At 35.7% G+C, this 21,715-nt stretch overlaps 1 protein-coding gene across 2 annotated transcripts; it reads right to left on the bottom strand.

The window, feature by feature from the left end:
• LOC132308388 (uncharacterized) lies at positions 1 to 19,318 on the bottom strand. 2 transcript variants are annotated; one of them, XM_059806450.1, is made up of 8 exons: positions 18,980 to 19,318; positions 18,281 to 18,829; positions 13,851 to 14,232; positions 11,980 to 13,352; positions 11,161 to 11,274; positions 10,511 to 10,697; positions 1,691 to 1,817; positions 1 to 334 (listed from the first exon to the last, which is right to left on the bottom strand). In XM_059806450.1, exons 2-7 carry the CDS (start codon positions 18,719 to 18,721, stop codon positions 1,741 to 1,743), a joined length of 2,574 nt encoding a protein of 857 aa, XP_059662433.1. In that variant the 5' UTR covers positions 18,722 to 18,829; positions 18,980 to 19,318; the 3' UTR covers positions 1 to 334; positions 1,691 to 1,740. The 2 variants fall into 2 exon arrangements, with proteins under 2 accessions (XP_059662433.1, XP_059662434.1); XM_059806451.1 differs by having other exon boundaries at positions 10,543 to 10,697; positions 18,980 to 19,313.
• Between the last annotated feature and the right edge of the window lie 2,397 nt (positions 19,319 to 21,715).

Here is a 21,715-nt window from a genome sequence, read left to right as displayed (position 1 = left end):
TTACATACAGAATGACCACTTTCCCCTTCAATTTTATCAACATTTAGAAATCAGAAGCACAAAAAGCAAGGCCTAATCAACATCTGAAAAATAAAAACGTTTTGTATCTAACGAATAAACTTAAACATTGAGCAAGCTGATATGATTAACATGATTCATATTCTATTGGGTAGTCTTGGGGCACCAAAAAATGGGCAAGAAAAAATTCCACTTAAATTACAATCAAGAATGTGATACAGGATTACAGACTAAGCTAAAGCCACATATTGTACATGAAATGAGCATTGGAGGAAATCCCCTTGATCAATTGTCCAATGTCCCACCGCTGCGCAACCTGTTTGCAAGCATTAACTCAGTTGTGTTCCTTAACAGATGCATGATATAAGAAATAATAAAACAAAAAGCATGCTAAAATAATATCATAGAATAGTGTAAAAGGAAGGGAGTAGGCCAAGCACTCTACTCCCTCCCTTTCCCTCTCCCTCTCCCTCTCTCGTGCACACATTTTGTCTGTTGTGAAATAGATGACTGAGGAGTCCATCATTTGAACCTTGCAAAGGTGTGACTGTTATAAAATTACTGAAAAATACACACTAAATTATTAGATTGATAAACAAGCATTACAGGCAATTTTGGTTATCAAATATGTTGTAGCACAGAAACTTCTGTGTGTAAGGATAAATTAACATTTTCTTTTTACTAGTCAATATAAGCCAAATTGACAGTTGCCCTGAAAACTTAAAGTTAATAGATGGCGTAACTCTATTTGTTTACATACTACTTGTTTATATATGTTAAACTTAAAATTCCCCTAAAAGCTTAAGTTCTTAGTATGTGAATTCATTAATATATATCCACAAGCATGCCCCCTAGTATGTGGCCAAAACTATTCCTTATGAGTGGGGGCCCGCCAACAAGTGTAAATTATAATTTTCAGGGTGGCATTGAGGTTCAAACTGAGACCTTACTACCTATAATACCATGTTAATCCCCATCAACTTTAAAAGCTTAAATTGTTAAGGGAAGGGCACAACAATGTATATCAAGCTCACATGCTCTCTCACGTGCGATCCCATCACTCACATGGAGGCATACAAATTACATAACATAGTGCAAAGTTGCACAAACAAACAAAATGAGGAAACAAATGCAGACAAGGGATCGAACTCAAAAACCTCCAACAAATATATACACGTACTAATATTATACATCATATTGTTGCAGTACTGATCCCATCTCTCACATGGAGGCATACAAACAACATAACAGAGTGCAAAGTTGCACAAACAAACAAAATGACGAAACAAATGCAGACGTGGAAAACTTTGAACTCAAAAACCTAAAATCAGGGCTCTAGTAGTATGTTAAATTATCAATTCCCTAAAAGCTTAAGCTATTAAAAAGAGTATGTATTTAATTATATCCTCCAATAATATACACAAATACTATATTACATATCATACTGTTGCAGTACTATTAGTACCTTCTCTATAATTTGTTGTGTTGATGTATCTATATCATAATTATATATTTCCCCCATGTTAGCATACATGCGTCATATATCAAATACCAAGTCCCTTATTCCAAATGACTAGATATCCTTAATATAAGAAACGTCAACTCGAGGAGGAAAATACTTGCCAAAAAAAATTAAAGAGGAAAATCAATTGTTACAAAGTGTTGAGTGTACCTGATCAAAGGGAGATCCATGAACTTGCTGCATGAGAGCCTGGATATAAGTCAGCTAAAAGTGTATGTCTGATTGCAACTAACTTGAAACATCTCGAAATAGTCCTTTTGATTCATCATAAAACCATCTGCAAAACAATTTTGTTCTCAATTTACATAAAATCCATGATAACACAATTCTCGTCCACCTGAATAAAAATTTAAAAAATTAAAAGACACAATGAACAAACACTCTCATAATAAGACAAACACACAAAGTGCAGAAAGGTGTGTGGACACAAACCAACCTAGGACGGGTGAGGTGGGAGGAAGGGCGATACATATAGACCTAACTATAAATGGGTGGAAGAGAGAGAGAGAGAGTCGAATCCTAAAGATTTTATCTCCTAACTTAATTTAGTCAAAAGAAGGTTATGAAGAAAATAATATAAGTTGATTTGTTGGGCCCTAGTGGAACGTTAGGAAGACAGACCCTTAATGTTTTATACGCGCCTCCACATGTATCTTCTACTGTTTGTTGCCCGACCTTTTATAAAGGTAACTAGTAACTTGGATTTAAATATGAACAACTTGACTAAATTTTGAAAGAGAACTACTCAAATAATTTACATAAATCGCAACTGAAGCATTTCAAATAAAATAGATCATTGAGTATTATAACAATTCACAATACAACCTTTTTTCATTATCAAAACAAATCATAACAAAACAATTTTTATCCGATGCAATTTGAAGATTTAACACAGTAATTGACTAAAGCATTTGAAAATAAGAGAATTTATGTTTTCAAGGCTTATAAAATGAAGATGGATTAAAGTTCTGTAGTTCAAAGGTCTGTAGGCTTAAAAGGCGAAATCGAGAATTAAAAGGGAGTTCCACTAAAGGCAACCTAAAATAGGATTTGTGAAATGAATGTCCGAGGAGGAATGACATATTAGGACCATAAGCCACATTCCTTGTTTAATAATGAAGGCACAAGGCCTTTGGCACTTGGCACTAAGCACTGACTACAATTAAAGCGGGAAGGTCAAAAGTACAAAGCCAGAGTTTGAATATCCCTTGTAAACACAATAATAGAATTTACCAATGTGGTTGGAGAATACACATTACACCCCTCGAGCCATAATCCTAGAATGCTATTTAGAGAAACACTCCAATGGCAATTTAAAGAAATGCCACCACGCACCAAGCATGGGACACCAGATTAAAAAAGCAGTCATAATCTTCCAGAATTCTGTACTTACAACTTGAACCAAGAACTCACCAAGTCCTGACAGATATTGCACATCTGCCACCCAAATCTCGCATCAAGGGCTGCCTAACACCAAGAACTGTGGAACCCGATAATGTGCCAAAGGCTTGTTATGTTGCATGCTACAATGTACAGACCCATGCTGTCTACTAAATTATTTATTCAACTTCTAGTCAAAACTATTTTCCAACATTTTCTACATCAACTATGCCTTCATATCACATAGGATCCAATTGCACCGTCTAATAATGTCAAATCCAAGCTGATGGTTCTGATAGTAGTTAGCCAACATGACCAAAAGTTAGAGCTGTCAAGACATTTGATAGTAGCATTGGTGACCTAATTCTTATGCAAGAGTTTCCCTTAAATTAACTCCCATGGTATGTTAGCAGGGACTCGGGTACTGGTGTTGGACACTGGTGTGTGTCTAGAAGTCGGACTTGTCCATCTTTCAAATTATGGAATACGGGGAACTCGGCTAAAAAGAGTTCAAAAGTTGGACACAAACACTTGGACGCAGTTATAATTAATAAATAGTGGTAAGAAGTATAGGCCATTTATCTATTATTTAAGAGTGATGAATATTCTTAAATGAAGAGGAGACCATCTATCCTACCTAGTTCTATAAATAAAAATGAAAAAGAAATATATATGCCATCTGTTTTTACTCTTTTATTTGGTACAGTACATGGTTTTCTATAACATTTATTTATTTTTATTTGAAAAGTAAGTTGTGGTAGTAAAAAGTAAACGTAAAATTTAAACAGATTAATAAGTAACTCAATAGGGCTACATGATAAGCACACAGCTGGCAGCAACAAACAAAGGTGACCATTAGTCTGCCACGCGAATCATTAAATAATCATTAAATAGAGATATGAAAAGTCTACAAATCGTGAATACACTCTCTGCCAGAAGCAGAAATCCCAGAATTGGATTCAAATGATGTGTCAAAGTGCAACAGCTGCGCGTGAAGAAACCACCATCTTCAACCTTCCAAAAACCCTATTTTTGAACCAGCCACCTCCATGAACTTACAGAACTCATCCGATCTAACAAAGAGACTTGAAAAAAGTTCAAATCCCTAGCAAGCATCCACCGATACAATCTTCTATGAGCATGTCTTCATCGGCCATGTCCGATGGTTGCAAAAGGGTGTCTGACCCATATCCCGTGTCGGTGCCCGTGTCGTGTGGCCTCGACACCGACACCGACACCCTGGGCTAACCTACCAAGCCCAGGTAACATAGCTCCCATTCCAACAAAAACACACTTAAGGGTGTGGAAAATTCGGTTCTATAAATAGGGAAACCGTGTGTGCATAGCTATAATTAGCTAAGAAATTTTGTAATGTTTTAGTCATTGTAATCCCTGATTTTAGGGAGTTAGTTTTTCGTCAATATCTCTAGGATTAGACAGTTTCTTAGTTTTAAAGTTTCCTAATTTAGATCCTCTGAAGTGTATATATCAGTGTGATTTCATTGTGATTTTAATACAATTGAATTTCAGCCCAATTTGTGTCATGGTATCAGAGCCGTAGGCTCAATTCTGGGAATTGTATTTCTGGTCTTGCGAACTCTCATATCGCTAGACTAATTATTATCAATCTCCAACCCCACACTATCACCCCTCAAGACCGTAACCCTTTTACCAAAAGACCATGTCAGAAACAGCTGACAACAGCAACACCACGACTACCTCGGAGGTCCCCTTGACTGAAGGCAGCAACTCAACTCCAACAGGGGAATTGCAGAACATCTAGGCAGTGTACAGGTTGAACGGGAAGAACTATCTAAAGTGGTCTCAACTGGTTCGCACGTTCTTGAAGGGAAGAGGCAAACTGAGTCACTTACTCGGTACTGGTCCTAACAAAGGGGATCCCAAATTTGATACTTGGAATGAACAAGACGCTATGGTGATGTCCTGGTTATGGAACTCTATGTTGCCAGAAATCAGTGATACATGTATGTTTCTTAACACAGCCAAAGAAATATGGGAGGCCGTGAAGCAAACTTACTCTAAAGTCCGGGATGCTGCACAAATCTATGAAATCAAGACCAAGATTTCATCCACCAAGCAAGGAAGTCGATCAATCACAGAGTACTCCAATCTGTTGCAGAGCTTATAGCAAGAGATGGATCATTACCAGTGCATTCAAATAAAATGTAGCGAGGATGCAGCCCTCCTTAAGAGGTTTGTCGAAAAAGACCGAATTTATGATTTTCTTGCAGGACTGAACATTGAATTTGATGCAGTAAGAGTCCAAATACTCGGAAAGGAAGATCTGCCATCACTTAATGAAACAATTGCAATTGTTCGTGCTAAGTAAGGAAGAAGAGGAGTTATGATTGAGAATAACCCAGTGGACAGTTCGGCCTTGGTTACAAAAGTTGCAAATGTGAGGAACTTTGGCCCAAAACAGCCATCTAATGATGACAACAAGCGGGCAGATTTTACAAGGACAGTCAATAAAGATTCTCTATGGTGCACATATTGCAAAAAGTCCCGCCATACTAGGGATAAATGCTGGAAACTCTATGGCAAACCGGAGACGGCAAACGAAAATTGGACAGCAAAAGTTGGACAGCCAAAGGGACAGGGGCAGGCGTATGTGGCAAATATACAACAAGCTGGAGAAGGTAAATCTCAAGAATCATCTATTGAGTTCAATGGAGAAGGAATTGAGAAATTGAAGAATCTATTGGGATCTTTGGAGAAACCATCTACAACAGGTACTTGCACTTTGGCGTTCTCAGGTATATCTTCCTCTGCTTATGCTTTTAAAGTCTTGGATATATCCACCACAAGCTCCTGGGTCATTGACGCAGGAGCTACAGATCACATGACCCACTCCCCACAAAAATTTATCTCATATACACCTTGTCCTAGCAAAAAGAAGATAACCATAGCCGATGGTTCTGTGACAATAGTGGCTGGTCAGGGAGATGTTTTTATAAGCAAAACCCTCACACTTAGAAATGTTCTCCATGTACCAAAATTATTTACCAACCTTTTGTCAATCCACAAGCTCACTAAAGATTCTAATTGCAGTGTGGTGTTTTTATCCCTCTCGTTGTGTATTTCAGGAACAAGGCACGAGGAGGATGATTGGACATGCTAGAGAAAGGGATGGTCTCTACTATCTTGAATAACCCAGTGGTCAAGTTAGTGTTGCGAATTCCTCACCATTATCATTTCTTTCAGAGTCTTTTAAATCCAATAAAGACAAGATTTGGCTTCAACACCTCCGTCTTAGTCACCCGTCATTTAGAGTCCTTAAAATTATGTTTCCTTTATTGTTCAAAGGATTAGATGTTGAAAAATTTCACTGTGAACTTGCAAAGCACAAACGTGCTTCTTTTCCAATAAGCGATAAAAGAACATCTATTCCATTTACTCTTATTCATAGTGACATTTGGGGACCGTCCACTGTTCCTAACATTTCTGGGGCTCGGTGGTTCATTTCTTTCATTGATGATTGCACTCGTGTGTCTTGGATCTTTCTTATGAAAAATAAATCTGATATGAGTTCTGCCTTGTTTTTTACAACATGGTCAAAACACAATTTGGTACTGAAATAAAAAGATTTCATTCTGACAATGTTAAAGACTATTTTAATCAGTTTCTCTCACCATATTTCCGAGAAAAGGGTATAATACATGAATCTTCTTGTGTTAACACACCCCAACAAAATGGTGTGGCTGAACGAAAGAATGGTCACATTTTAGCTATTACAAGTGCATTCTTGTTTCAAGAAAATGTTCTCAAGCAATATTGGGGGGGAGCGGTTTTAACTGCTGCTCATATGATAAACAGATTGCCTACAAAGGTTCTTGATTTTAGAAGTCCTATGCAAATTCTAACGAAATTCTTTCCTACTTTCAATGCTTCAAGTAGTCTTGTTCCCAAAATATTCTGTTGTGTTGCTTTTGTCCATGTGAATTCTCAAAACAGGGGAAAACTTGATCCACGGGCTGTCAAATGCGTCTTTATTGGCTATTCTTCCACTCAAAAAGGGTACAAATGCTATCATCCTCCCACAAGAAAATTCTATGTGTCAGCTGATGTCACTTTTGTCGAAGAAGATCATTACTTTAATCGTTCTTATCTTCAGGGGGAGACCTCATTCACGGAAGATAAGGACAAGGATCTTTTTCTTCTTGATTTTCCATTGTCCTCCTCCTCAGTTCTTGTCTCTATTGTCCAACCAAACACTCAGTCCGTTCCTGTTGATCAACCTGAGCTAGCCCAGCTTGAGCTAAACATTCAATCCGAATCCATACAACCTGAAACCGAGCCTCATACACCCAAGTCACAAGAGATGATAAAGGGAAAGCAAATTCAAGACTCTACTCGTCCACTGCTGGTTTTTTCAAGAAGAAGGGCACCAATCACTCAATATGTGCAGGTTCAATCACCCAAATCAACCCCTGCTCTTAGACTTAGCGAGGTAATTACTGAACCTATTTCTAATGAATATGGTATCACTGAAGTTCTTGATCAAAGTGATTATGATATTCCCATTGCTATTAGAAAGAAAACTAAAGCATGCACTAAACACCCTCTGTACTTCTTCATGTCATACAAGAATCTGTCCCATAACCACAAAGCCTTTCTCACAAGCTTAAACACAATCTCCATTCCCAAAACCACATCCGAGGCATTAGGTAATGAGAATTGGAATAATGCCATGAAGGTCGAAATGGAAGCACCTGAGAAGAACAAGACATGGGACTTGGTGAAATTGCCGAAAGGGAAGAAACCAGTGGAATGTAGATGGGTATTCACGGTGAAATACAAGTCAGATGGTTCGTCGGAGAGGTACAAAGCAAGGTTGGTTGCTAAAGGCTATACCCAAACGTATGGAATAGATTATCTTGAGACATTTGCTCCTGTTGCGAAGATGAACACCGTTAGAGTGTTGTTCTCATTGGCTGCTAATCTGGGCTGGAAATTACAGCAATTCGATGTCAAAAATGCCTTTTTACATGGTGATCTCAAGGAGGAAGTTTATATGGAAGTTCCATCGGGGTTTGGTTCGAATACAGGACAGGTGGTATGCAGGTTAAGAAAGGCGTTGTACGGATTAAAACAGTCTCCAAGAGCTTGGTTTGGAAGGTCTGCCAAGGTAATGCTCGATATGGGATACAAACAAAGCCAAGGCAATCACACCTTGTTTGTAAAGCACTCGGCTTCAGGGGGAGTGACTGCATTGTTAGTCTATGTAGACGACATTATAGTGACAGTGATGATTTGGAAGGAATGGAGAATTTAAAGAAGTGTTTAGTGAAAGAATTCGAAATCAAAGAGCTCGGCAAACTAAAGTATTTTCTCGGCATTGAGGTAGCACATTCTCGGGAAGGAATTTTCATATCTCAGCAAAAATATGTAACAGATTTGCTGACGGAAACATGCAAGTTAGGTTGCAGACGAGCAGAGACGCCTATAGAGTTCAACCACAAGCTTGGAGATGCTCTGGAAGACACGGCAGTAGATAAAGGTTCCTATCAGAGACTTGTGGGAAGACCAGACATAGCCTATGCAGTTAGTGTTGTAAGTCAATTCATGCACAATCCCAAAGAGTCACATTTTAGGGCTGTGTATCGAATCCTACAGTTCAAGAAAGGCACACCGGGCAAACGAATACTATTTAAGAAGGGGGAGGAGCTAACTCTTGAAGCCTATACTGATGCAGATTATGCAGGGTCTGTAATTGATAGGAGACCTACCTCGGGTTATTACACTTTTCTAGGAGGCAACCTTGTGACTTGGAGGAGTAAAAAACAGAATGTCGTGGCAAGATCCAGTGCAAAAGCCGAGTTTAGAGCAATGGCACTTGGGATTTGCGAATTATTATGGCTGAAAATTGTCTTAGAAGATCTAAGAGTCAAGTGGGAATGTCCAATGAAGCTATATTGTGACAATAAGTCGGCCATTAATATTGCACATAATCCAGTTCAACACGACCATACGAAACACATTGAAGTGGACAGGCACTTTATAAAGGAGAAGCTTGATAGTGGCCTAATTTGCACTCCATTCGTTTCCACTAGCGATCAACTTGCAGACATACTCACCAAAGGATTGTCTGGAACGTTTTTTCAGAGACTAGCAAGCAAGCTTGGAATGGATGATATCCATTCACCAGCTTGAGGGGGAGTGTGGAAAATTCGGTTCTATAAATATGGAAACCATGTTTGTATAGCTGTAATTAGCTAAGGAAACTGTGTGTGTATAGCTATCATTAGCTAGGAGATTTTGTAATGTTTTAGTCATTGTAATCCCTAATTTTAGGGAATTAGTTTTTAGTCAATATCTCTAGGATTAGATAGTTTCCTAGTTTTAGAGTTTCCTAATTTAGATCCTTTGAAGTGTATATATCAGTGTAATTTCATTGTGATTTTAATACAATTGAATTTCAGCCCAATCTGTGTCAAAGGGAGAGAGAGAGAGAGAGAGTGAAACTAATTTAGAAGGTAGAAACAACCAAACATTATTATCTACCCACTATCAGCAATACAAGTCGCTGCCAAAATAAGACTGCTCAAGAATATTTGCAAACCTAATGTTCCATCTTAATGTGACTTCACCAAAGGCCTTACGCAAACAATCCAGTTTGTAATTCATCTCCTTTTTTCATCTTGGTAACCAATGACGCACTATATGAAAATGCACAAATACCAAACAAACTCATTTTGAAAATTATAATTATATTTGTAAACTAATGCAAGAAGGCACAAACTCAAAAAGGAATTCTAAACCTATTCTAATTGAAGGTCTTCAAAGTTCAATCTCAACAATACTCTCCTAGCAACAGGTGTTGCCAATCCCTTATTTCATCAAAGCCACCCAATTAACCCTTCTTAACAATTTTTTTTTTCTGAGTTGGTACTCACACACCCATATCTCCACTGAGGCTTGAACCCCTGACCTCCCTTTGAGAAATAGGGGCTTGGTACTGTTGGGCCACTGGCCCGTTGGTAATAGACTTAACATTTGGTATTATAAGCTTTCACAATTGCACCAAGCAAATGGACCCACAAAGTTTACAACAGATCATCTTTTCTTTACAATCTTAGAACACAAATTTAATAGTATAAACCTCTTTACTAATGATATAAACTACCTTCAGGTTTTTACTCACATTCTCTCGGTTGTTTGCACGTATCAAAGATGCATATGCAAAAGTTAACAGCTTGTGTATCAAAGTTCTTCTTAAATATGCAACTTAATCATTACAACATTGGTTTAAGAAGTGTCCTAGGCAACTACAAATAGTTACTGATATTATGGAGGAAAAATGTTTTCATAATACTAAGTAAAACAGCACAGCCAGAAGAAGAAGTAGTGGTAGTAGTGTAGAACTAATCCAGTTATCGCAATCATCGCTCTTCATTAACCAAAATCATGAAATCCAATTGACAATGAAGTTTTAACATTATCTAAAAACAAACAAACAAAAATCCTCATAGCAAGTCAAGCCATACACTGGCACATCCATAACATGCATAAAGATGCTTCAATGTCAAGCACCTTTTTCAAAAAAGTAATTGCGAGTATTGGAAATACTTGGAATGGATGGAGGAAGAAAAGTGACGCACTTGCATAGGAAAAGCGGCCGTAGACCATTATTTTCCCCCTTCCCTAAACGAGTTCTCCTTTCACTTTCTTCAACAAATTTGCCTGGAGGAAGAACTTCACATGGGCCTTGAATCAAGCCAGCCATTGTGGTACTATCATGATCAGACTCATAGACCTACAGTAGCAGTAGCAACAAGAAGTTCATACTAAAAGTTATACATAATAAACTTCCTGCTATAATGCCAAATCAAAAAGGTGGTGAGAGAAGTGATGGCATCAACAGTGTGCGCTAAATTGTATGTGATCGGGGGAAGGGGAAAAAAAAGTTCTACTCAACCAACCAATTAAAATAAAATATCCAAATAATTGAATAAAGGAAATATGTAGATTTTTTATGATGTTGCTCAATCTGACCCAAGAGCTAGTCTTACAGATAGCCTTGGCCAAAAGTATGCTTGGACAGTGATTTTTTTTTTTTTTTTGATAAGTAAAAATTTGGAAGTTAAAGCAACTAACATATATAGGATGGGGAATCGAACCTGGGCCATTTGGACCGTGATTTTAAGGCCTAATCTTGTGGACATGCACATAAACAAGAAAAGTAGAAAACATCGTTAAATGATATGTAGTAAATTCACCTCATTGCTTTCCGGAGTAAAGGGGTGGCCAACAACCTTTGGCAAGTTACCAGGAAAGTAGCATCTATTGGCGATAACCCACTTTGATCTAGTTTTGCTATCCTCCCACATGGCCTGCAGTGGAAAGGCAAGATTTCTCTGTATAAAAACACTAATATCGTAGACTTGAAAATCATAAACTATTGTCAAGGCAAGAAAAGTTAAATGATTCCCGTGAGCAGCTAGATGAACAAATATATTTTCTCTTAATTTCACTGTAGGGGATGGCACAAAGAGACAAATCAGGTCATATTGATACACACAATCAGGGCTGGGATAGACAATCATAAACTGGCTGCTTGAGTTCATAGATTAAATCATCAACCCATTTGGTTGATAGGTCTACACTGGTTTACATCGACTCAAGTGGACTTGAGAACTAGGATAAGTCTAATAAAAGAAACCCAGCACAGTTCAAAACTAGACAAATTTTACGTTCAATTGGCAGGCCTGTTCAGAAATTGCCACCCCTTGCTGCAGGTTGTAACTAATGGATTTGGATCCTCGCCAATAATTTACCTCTCCAAACATCTCCAAGGCTTCATCCAACGATAAAAAATGTGCCATGTCATCATTTGTCTAACTACCCACCATGTTATGATTTTATAACCAACTTAATCCAAACAAGATACTGATGTGGTGTTTTTGTATCCGTTGGATGGAGGCTTGTAAATAAATGGAGAGGAAAACTATTGGAGAGGATCCATTCCCCGTAACTAATAGATCAATGACAAGATATTGAAGGAATCAAGGTATACTTGCACATAAAAAATTGGTTACCTGAATCTTATGAGGCATCAATTTGCCATCATTAGAACGAAAAAGAGCATGATCCCGCACTTGATATACTACTCCATTGACACAACAAGACTGGTAATATGTCTTCTCATCCACGACGTTTAGTACATCACCAGTCCAATCAACAGCACGCAAACCATCTGCTAAGGACCTAACATGCTTTTGAGCCCCAATACTGCTTCCAGAAACTTCAACAGAATTAGCTCGTGCAACTTGCTTCATTTCACAATTTGAATCGCAGTCAAAAGTTTCTGTACTACAGGAATTCTTCGTATCTTTAACCATAAGGCCATTGTCATGACATTGCTCTGATGGAATATCAGCACTGTTTGGCAGCTCTGTTTGTACATTATATTGAGAATTGTGGGAGGCTTGTGAGTCGTCATGAGAATTTATAACTTTCTCTGACAATTGCACAGGAGGATGTGGTTTTGATTTAGAAACCGTATCCACTTCAAATGATCTTCCCAATGATGAGCCAGCAGGAGAATCATGAGCTCCATCTAAATTATTCATTACATCATTTGGACAAGGTCCTGATCCACGCTTATCATCCATTATTACTCTACTTGATGAAACATCATCCCCTTGCATTTCTCTTGCATTCAGAATATTTGAATCGGATGCTGAATTGTTATGTTTATTGCCCATGGTAACAGTAGCACTTTGCAAATTAGAGTTTCCATTCGCTGTTATCTTCTGCTGATTGATCTGCTGATCAAAGAATCCCACTTTATTATCAGGAGATGACTGTATAGTAGGATTGTCAGAAGAAACTTTTGGTGCATTCATATTTCTCATGACACGACCATATTTAGGGGGCAAAGGCTTCCCATTGCTTAACGTCAGACACTTCTGGCAGTGCCACTCACCTCTAGGAATCCCTTTTTGATTGTAAATTTGAAGACATTTTAGGTGAAAACCTTTATCACAAGCATCACATAGAAGTACATTTTCCACCTCATTAACGATAAGCTTGCACACTTGGCAAGTTAAAGCCTTATTCATGTAATCCCTCGAAGGAGGAGTCCATGTGGGCTGTTCGGCAAGCTGTGGTTGTAACAATTTCTGAACAATTTTGCCAATTTCATTGTGGCTATTGTAAAGTGAAGGACCTTGAACGAAGTTCATGCCCTGTAAATGCTGATGTATGCTCGGTAGATTTCCTGATGCAGTCTGAGAGATAAATGGTTTAGATGCCGTTACATGAGGGGCCACCCGTGATGCGCTCAAATCAGTAGGTCCATCAAACTTAACAGGAGTATGAGCTGGCACCTTATTATCTGGTCCAATTTTATCAAATGTGGCAGATTGGTGTTGCAGAGACCAAGTTGGAGTTCTTCCTGAAGAATTTGCTGTAAATGGAATGTAGGAATATAATCATTAAAAATCAACAGAAATAATAGGACATCGAAAACTAATGCGAAAATATCAACAAAATGAAGGCCAAACTGGGTATGATGTTTCACAAATTAACTTAAGCCTCCCAAGTGCTAGAAACTTGGAATATCGAACTATTACTGAACAACCAAACATTTGTGATCAAGAAAATAATTATGCAAAATTAAATGAAGCAAATTTGCATTACAGTGAGAACTAATATCCATAATGATGACAACTCACTATGATAATGATGGTGATGTTCTAGTACCCACCCAAAAAGGTTAAAATCACCAAAAGGAACATTAAGTTAAAAATGGCTTTTCTATAAGGAGCATAACCTTTAGACCTGAATTTCCTGTCCTAATTTCCAGATGATAAATCCTTGACTTCCCCTCGGCGATCTTCACATAAAATTCACAAAACAGATCTTCTATCATTATATGTGATTGAGAAAGTGAAAGAAGAGTTACCTTGAACTTGGGATGTATATGAAGAACCATTTGATCTTCCGTCCAATCTAAAATGCACTCTCTCAACACTAGGCAATGCTAACGACAAAGAATCCCTTCCTAAATGACTGGAAGGCAATCCACTTGATATAACAGGTGATCTTATTTCGCTGGCAGGCAACTGATATGGTAAAGATGTAGATTTTGCTGCAGAAACATGAGCTAAAGGTGAAGCAGGTTGGAAACCTCCAGAAGAAATCAATGGATGACTTGGTTTATCTGATGGAAACATTCGAGAAGTATGTGATGTCCCACGGCTTTCAGCTGCTGCATCTGAGTTTCTTTGCAACCGCTGAGATGAAGATGCAGTAGAATGTAAAGAAAATTCCTCAGACTTTTCCATCTGAAAGGGGAGGAAGAAACAAAAGCAAACATCAGCAAGAATAAATGGCATAATTTCAAAGGGAAGAAATGCATACTAAATATACTTACAATTTAAAAGATCTATAATATGCAACACAAACTAATCAACATCAAATATCGCCTACAAGCCGTACAAGCCGTGCGTACGACTTTCATTGAATACGGCTTTCCACATAATTCTAACCTCAAAAAGGGATGAAAGGAGGGAAAGTGTAAAAGAAACAAAAGCAGAAATAGGAACAACTTCCGAAACGAAGGAACTAAACATGAACTAAGACATTTTTCAACGTATCAATTTAAAGAGTTGGCTAAATCATTGTATACTTATTCATTCAATTAATCAAAGTTATATACAACTTTGAAACTAGTAAAAAAAAATTTAAAATGGACCTTCTTTCATATCAAATAGGAGTTAGGTAAATCAATGTGCATATCCTTTATTGTTTTAATATACCTATGCATCAACTAATTCAAAGATCATCAGAAATGTGCAATAATAAAAGGTACAAAAATAAAGATTTTAAATGTAAGAAACATTTAATGCAAATAGACCAACCATAAGGCCACAAATTCCATTCCCCAATTATCCAATATAATTAAATAATATAATCTATCAAATAACACCATAATATGATATAGAAGAGCATGTCAATCAATGGCATTTAGAAAAGGAAAATAAAAAAGTAGATATTATAGTATTATCAAAAACAAAGGGGCATTCTTTCCGAGTCTGGAGCCTAACAAAAGTAAGCCTAACAAAAGTAAGCGCCTCAAGACTTTTATATGCCTGTTGAAAGAGCCATGTGTCTTAGGTTGAGCCAGTGAAACATTAAGACTAAAGAGCCATATGATGACTCAATTTAGTACTTAATTACAAATAAACTAAGTGATTATTCAATTAAGTGTGTTTGATAACGCAATTAAAAAATCACAGGAAAAAAAAAAAAAAAAATTCGCTTAAGATGGCAGACAATTTTAAGTAAAGGAGACTTCACTTATACTGAACATGGAAAGCTTAAAATAATTTTTGCAATTTACAATTAGCACTTAATTTTATCAAACAGCACTTAATTTTCCATTTATGTGTTTTCTCATTTTTGAGGGATCTTTGAATGTGAATACATGTATCAAATAGCCACTTTAACTTCCGACTTTTACTTGGAAATAGTGAAGAAATTTATTTAAAACATGAATATTGGTCAAGGTGATAAAATAATCCAAAACGGTCTTTTGCCCATGAGGAAGGCATAAACCTCAAACACAAAACTAAAAAGTAGTAGAAGAAAAAAGTAAATGATGAATAGGAAGTAAATAAAAAATAACATAAAAACTTCATTTAAATATCATACTCCATAATAGCATATTAGCAAATTTCAGAGGATAAAATAATTAACATTATGCCACTTCTATTATTGTATAAAGAATATATATAGAAGTAGCAAAATTGTGGTTCGAGAAACATTACTGAAATATAATAAATATTAATGAATCAAGAAAAGAAATATGTGTGCGCAAAAAGATCCATGGTTATATAACTGCTATCGATAAATAATTAATTAATTAATTAATTAAAATTAAAATTAAAAAAAAAAAAAAAAAAACATGAAACATATTCCTCGTAAGTAAATGCGTAAAACACAAAACCTTCGGCAATTCCTTGGTTCAAGAGGTGTAATCTCTACGAGAACCTTGCATAATTTTGAAGTTGAAAGGCGTCATGCGCAGCTTCACTTTGAGACAAACCTTAAAGCAATCCTCAAAAAGCTTTTCACACTAAGTTTGAAATTAATGATTTTCCAATTGATTGTGATACTTTCAAGTATTTTTTTTCCCTCTCTTTTTTATTAAACTCTCTAACCCACCAGATGTGCCTGCTTTTAAGGTTTTCAATTAATTGTTAATTTCAATCTTGCTATAAAATCCTATACATTCATCTTGAATTAGTGACTTTAAAAAGCATTTTACCTTCAACAGCATGTTATAACTTCATAACCATATAAATTTAAATTTGTCAACTTATTGATTGAAATTTGTCAACAAATTTTAATATGAATTTTACTATTACTTAAACAGGTGAAATTTATAATCATTCGTTCACTCAATTGTTTCCAAATAACGCATTCCCCTTCAGAAGAGGACATGGTCATGAAAAGGGACGTGAGCCTCACATAATACATACGTCTGTAATGGTCTTGAGATTAGTAGACTACTCGAGTTAAAGAAATTGATGGAAATAAATTTCTAATACAAATTCTGAAGGGGAATGCTTTGTTTAGAAACAACAATTGAGCTAAATGTCTTCAAAAAAAATAAAAGACACAAACAAATGAAAACGAAAGATTATAGATTTCACCCGTTTAAGTAAAAGTAAAATTCAAAATAAATTTATTGACAAATTTCAATCAGTATGTTGACAAATTTCAATTTATATGGTTATGAAGTTAGAACATGTCCTCTCATGCATAAACTTTAATATTCTCATAAACTATGACTCAACCATTTTGCTTTAATACCATATAAAATTTTCCACTCATGATATTTAAGAAAAAGTGAATGAGTAAATTATGTGACGCAGGACAAGTAACCAGAAAGAAAGAAATGGATGAGAAAATAGAAGAATAGATAGACTAGAAGAAGGGGATGAGAAAATAGACGAAAGGGGGTGAGAACAGAGTGAATAGATGGGCAGGATGGACTGAAAAGGTGAGAAAAGCAAGAACAGAAATGACAGAAACAATAGAACACAGAGAGAGACTTAAAGAAAACGATAATCAATATTCTCCAAAAATTGAGTTCTCAAATTACAAAGGAGCCTTTAAATAGGCAAATTATTAAGCAAACCCTAAAACATAAAAATACCAAAGCAACCCTAAAATTCAAACATTATCAAAATAACAATAAGCATAAATAAAACCCTAAATTACTAAAATCCCCAATTTTATTTCTCTTTACCTCTTCTCCAAAAGTAATGATGAAGCATGTGCAACTCATGTATTCGAATCATATCCCGTTCCCCATCATTATGACAACATCGTAAAACAAGTTTTAATACATACCATGTGATTTTGGATAGCAAAAGACCTTACAAGACAATCAGCCACCTCAACATAATTATGCATGTGTGTATGCCCCCCATATAATCCCAAAAATAGGTTGTGGAAACACAATGATTGTCTAGAAAACTTGGGAAAATATTTGGTACTCGTTGGTTAGATTGTTGTGACAATAAGTCACTCCATCGCATTGCTAATAACATATTTTGGAAATCAGGAACTTAAACTTTTAGTAGGTTATTAAATTGCAAATATAAAACATCATTTCAGTTTAATATTAAATAGCAAATGCTATTTTTATCTATAACAATACATATTGCTGAAGCAGAGATGAAACTCAAATTAGTTGTTAACGACGGCACAAGTTTGCCCATATATGAGAAAGCTCTAGATGCAACAAAATTCCCTTCTTATTTCAACATAGGCAGGAGGTTCCGTTGTTCTCCTAATGGAGTTCTGGTTTCCATTTCTAAGGTTCTAATCAAACTATATTTTTTGATTAGTAAATTCTAATCAAGCCAACTCTATAATTTTGAGAAGTTAGCTAATGAATGTATCCTAGGGCATTAGAAGTAACATTCCAATACGGAATTTTAACTGTTTTTACTGTCAAAAATCACCAATTACATCCCTACATACATGTTTACCACATGCTACATGAGAAACACCTTAAATTACTTGTACACTCCTTACAAAGATAAAATAAAATAAATCCCATTAGTACTCCAGATAAATCTTTCTTACTGGAGATAAATCCCTAAATTAATCACACATTACAAAATATATATATGGCATTCCACAATTGCTAACAATCAATAAGAGCAGTTCCTAGAACGCATTAATAATTATTCTGAGAATTCATTGTAAAAATGAATTTCACTGATACATGCAAAACTACTACATTCTATAGTGAAAATATTACAAATAAGGGAATACAAATGAAAGAATAAAATTAAAAGCCAATTCAAGTCTCACCTTTTGTTTGGTGAGCAGCAACTTCTCACTAATTGATACCTTAGGAGGGCGAAACCCTGACATCTGTTCTTTCAACTTATTGAGTCCAATATCCTCAATAACGGCACCAAAGGCATCCCTCGGAAAAACTTCCTTAGGAGCAAAACCTTCACACACCTCCGCCAACTTCCCCCTCGCCTCAACCATCATCTCCTTTTCCACCGCCGTAGGACTCCTCCCTGCCCTCATCTTCCCCATCGACGCCAACACCAATACCATTTCCGCCACCTTCTTCATAGTACCAACCAATTGTCCTCCATTCCTCGCCTTCTTCGGTGACGGAACGCAAAATTCATTGTCCTCTCTGTTCTTCGCCGGTCTCTTTTCGCCGATTAGCACAGCTAAACCTTCCGATCTCGCCTCCGATGGATCAGTGCCACCGATTTCGTCCGTTGGTTCCATCTCGGAACGAACCCTAACTGTCTCTCACCAAAAGAATTCCATAAATGCCGTTGTCTCGCCGAATTCTGAAGAACAATACCTGGAAAAAACAGAGTGACCCCGGGAAACCTGCACATTCGAGAGAGATGAGAAGACATGGGAGGGGAGAGAAACCCTAGAGAGAGAGAAAGGGGGGAATAGAGCGAGAAGGGGAGAGGAGAGAGAGAGACGTTTAAAGATTTTTTGAACTCACGAAATTTTGATCAGTTAAATATATACCTTTTTGGCGCGTAATTGAAGAGAAAGAGCTTTGTGTATAAGTGATTAGTGAGATATATGGCGAGGACTTGTGACTTGTGAGAGTAGGGGTTTGGGCAAACAGAGCAGAGGGACGTAGAGAGAGAGAGAGCGTTTTTTAGAGAGAGAGAGGGGCTTTTTTTTTCCTACTACGTTACGATAACGAGGGTTGCACTCTCTGGCTGTGCAACTTTTACGCTGTTTCTCACCCTTACCATTGATAAAAGTTTTTATTTCCAATAATGCCATTATAGTTTTTTTTTTTTTGCATATTCCCAATTTTATTTTGTTCTATTTTTTTTTTTTTTATTAACTTATCATCACATCTGATATATATTTTGCCAAAAAAAAAAAAAAACCATAACATTTTCTTTTTCTATTAATTCAAGTGCGGAGCCAAAATATTCATTTAGGAAAGAACATCCTAGCTATAATAATTATAACGATTTTTTCAATGCATTTTTTATGTATAATTTTAAGAACATGTTATGAATGATATGAGAAGGAAAAATAGAGAGAATAATAGCTATCAAGTGTTCAACGCTTTTTCTTATATCTTTAATTTATAAAATATAATATATATATATATAAGGGTGATCTCTGGAAAGCAAAATAATTTATTCACAATTATAGATTTGTTAGGTTTGTAGCTCAAAATTAAAATTAGTTTCATTTTTCGTATAGGATGCTTCTATTTTAGAATTGTGTTTGATATAGTAACTACTTGCAGTCAAGTTGTGAAATTTTTGTATAACAAGAAATTGAGTTTTGAAGATTCTAAAAATAGGAATGGATTTGGGAAGAGAGTGAGACAGAGAAATAATTGTAGAGAGAAATAAGGTGAGTTGAGTTTGTAAGAAGAGAAAAAGTGTGTAATTAAGTTTTGAAGTAAAGATAGTTATTCTTTGCCCGTGGGCGTAGGCAATTTGCTGAACCACATAAATCTCTTTTTGCTTGTGTGCGCTTTTATCTATTTTATTTACCAATAGTGTGTGTGATATTAATAAGTGATATCATAGCCATGGCAGCAACTATTACCGATAAAAAATACATCATCGAGAAGTTTGATGAAAGAATAAACTTCAATCTTTAGCAAGTTCTATGATACCCCCAATTTTCACGTGTAGATTGGATAGACTAACACCCAAAAATCAGGGGATATAAAATAAATAAATAATTGATAATAAACAAACACGGAATACAAAATGATCTTACCTCCCAAAGGGAAGTCACGGGTTCAAGTCTCAAGAGAGACAAGTGTGTGTGAGTACCAACTAGGAAAAAATAAAAAGAAATAAAAAGTAGAAATAAAATTCTAATTAATAAATAAAATCCAATTATATTAATCCCTAACTTTACAACTCCATTAATATACTAATTAATACAACTCGGGAATCTCATAATGTAGAGACCCTTAAAACAAAGTTCAAAAAATCAAATGATACAAATAAATAGATCTAATGACAATAAAATAATTAGAACTTTTAATCCAGAAGAATGGAAGATGGATGAAATCGATCTCTAAACAGCTGAGTCCTCATCCCTGTGGTTGGATCGGACGAAGACCTAAAAATATCAACAAATGTGGGTTAAACTCATGAGCAAGCCCTTTCTACTACAGCCCAATAAAGAACCAATAAACTAGCCATTTCTAACCAAAACCATCTCAATAGCTTTATAGTCATACATATATATACACGCTAATAAACGTTCATTATGTATAAGGCAACTTCAACCTAATAGAGGATATCACTTGAAAAATCGCACACAAAATGGTCAAGAGTCCCTTATACTATCAGGACAAACAAATCATCTATGCAAGCTACTCGTTTCCGGCAATATATGTCTCAGTCCTAACCACTGATCCCGAATCAACTCGTATCAGGGCAAATACATATATATAATATCATCAACCAAACCATATATAACAATGACACAATATAAGTAAGTTTAAACTTATTAATCAGATCATCCCACAATAATATAATATACATGAGTCTAAACTTATTAGCCAGCCCACGTATAACCATATCCTTACAATGGTACAATAGACAACTCAATCAAATCACATAACTCGTCATATCCTTACAAGGACACAATATACAAACAACATCGATATATCATTACAATGTCACAATAAACAAACAACATAGCCATATCCTTACAATGGCATAACATACAACTTAACCACACCAGAGAGTAAAAGTGAATATATGCTTATTAACCAATCCACGTGTTTTCCACATTACACATAACAAACATACAAATGATAATTATCTTTTAAAATTTATAAGTTAAATAAATCCATCCATGTGCATAGTATAAATCATTAATATGATAAACAACATTTAAGAATAGAAATAAGCATGATCAACATCATTTGTTACAACATTTCATAATATTCCAATATGATTAGTGTCATAATTCACAACTACCACTCTAATACGAATAATATCATAAATATCATGATTAATACTATGAATTACAATTACTATCTACTAGGCTCGATAACATAATTAATATCATGATTCAAAATTAAAATCACATTATAATTAATATCAATCATAATATGATTAATATTATAAATCCAATTATGATTAATATCATTTATAATATAATTAATATCATAAATCATAATAAATTACATTATGATTAACATCATTTATAATATGATTAATATAATTTATCAAAATACCCAATTATAACTCTGATATGATA

The sequence above is a fragment of the Cornus florida genome, unplaced genomic scaffold (genome assembly GCF_030987335.1).
Source record: "Cornus florida cultivar Cherokee Brave unplaced genomic scaffold, ASM3098733v1 CherokeeBrave_3.0.0_Hap2_Chr05, whole genome shotgun sequence".
Classification (NCBI taxonomy): Eukaryota; Viridiplantae; Streptophyta; class Magnoliopsida; order Cornales; family Cornaceae; genus Cornus; species Cornus florida.
Note: the sequence above shows the minus strand (reverse complement) of the source record. Positions and strands in the feature narration are given on the sequence as shown.

Excerpts from the sequence above, each read along its gene's own strand:
- LOC132308388 (XM_059806450.1), bottom strand. The coding sequence starts at position 18,721 with ATGGAACCAACGGACGAAATCGGTGGCACTGATCCATCGGAGGCGAGA. Across the intron at positions 13,353-13,850 it reads ATATACATCCCAAGTTCAAG|CAAATTCTTCAGGAAGAACT; the intron begins GTAACTCTTCTT and ends TTCCATTTACAG. Across the intron at positions 10,698-11,160 it reads TTACTCCGGAAAGCAATGAG|GTCTATGAGTCTGATCATGA; the intron begins GTGAATTTACTA and ends CTGCTACTGTAG.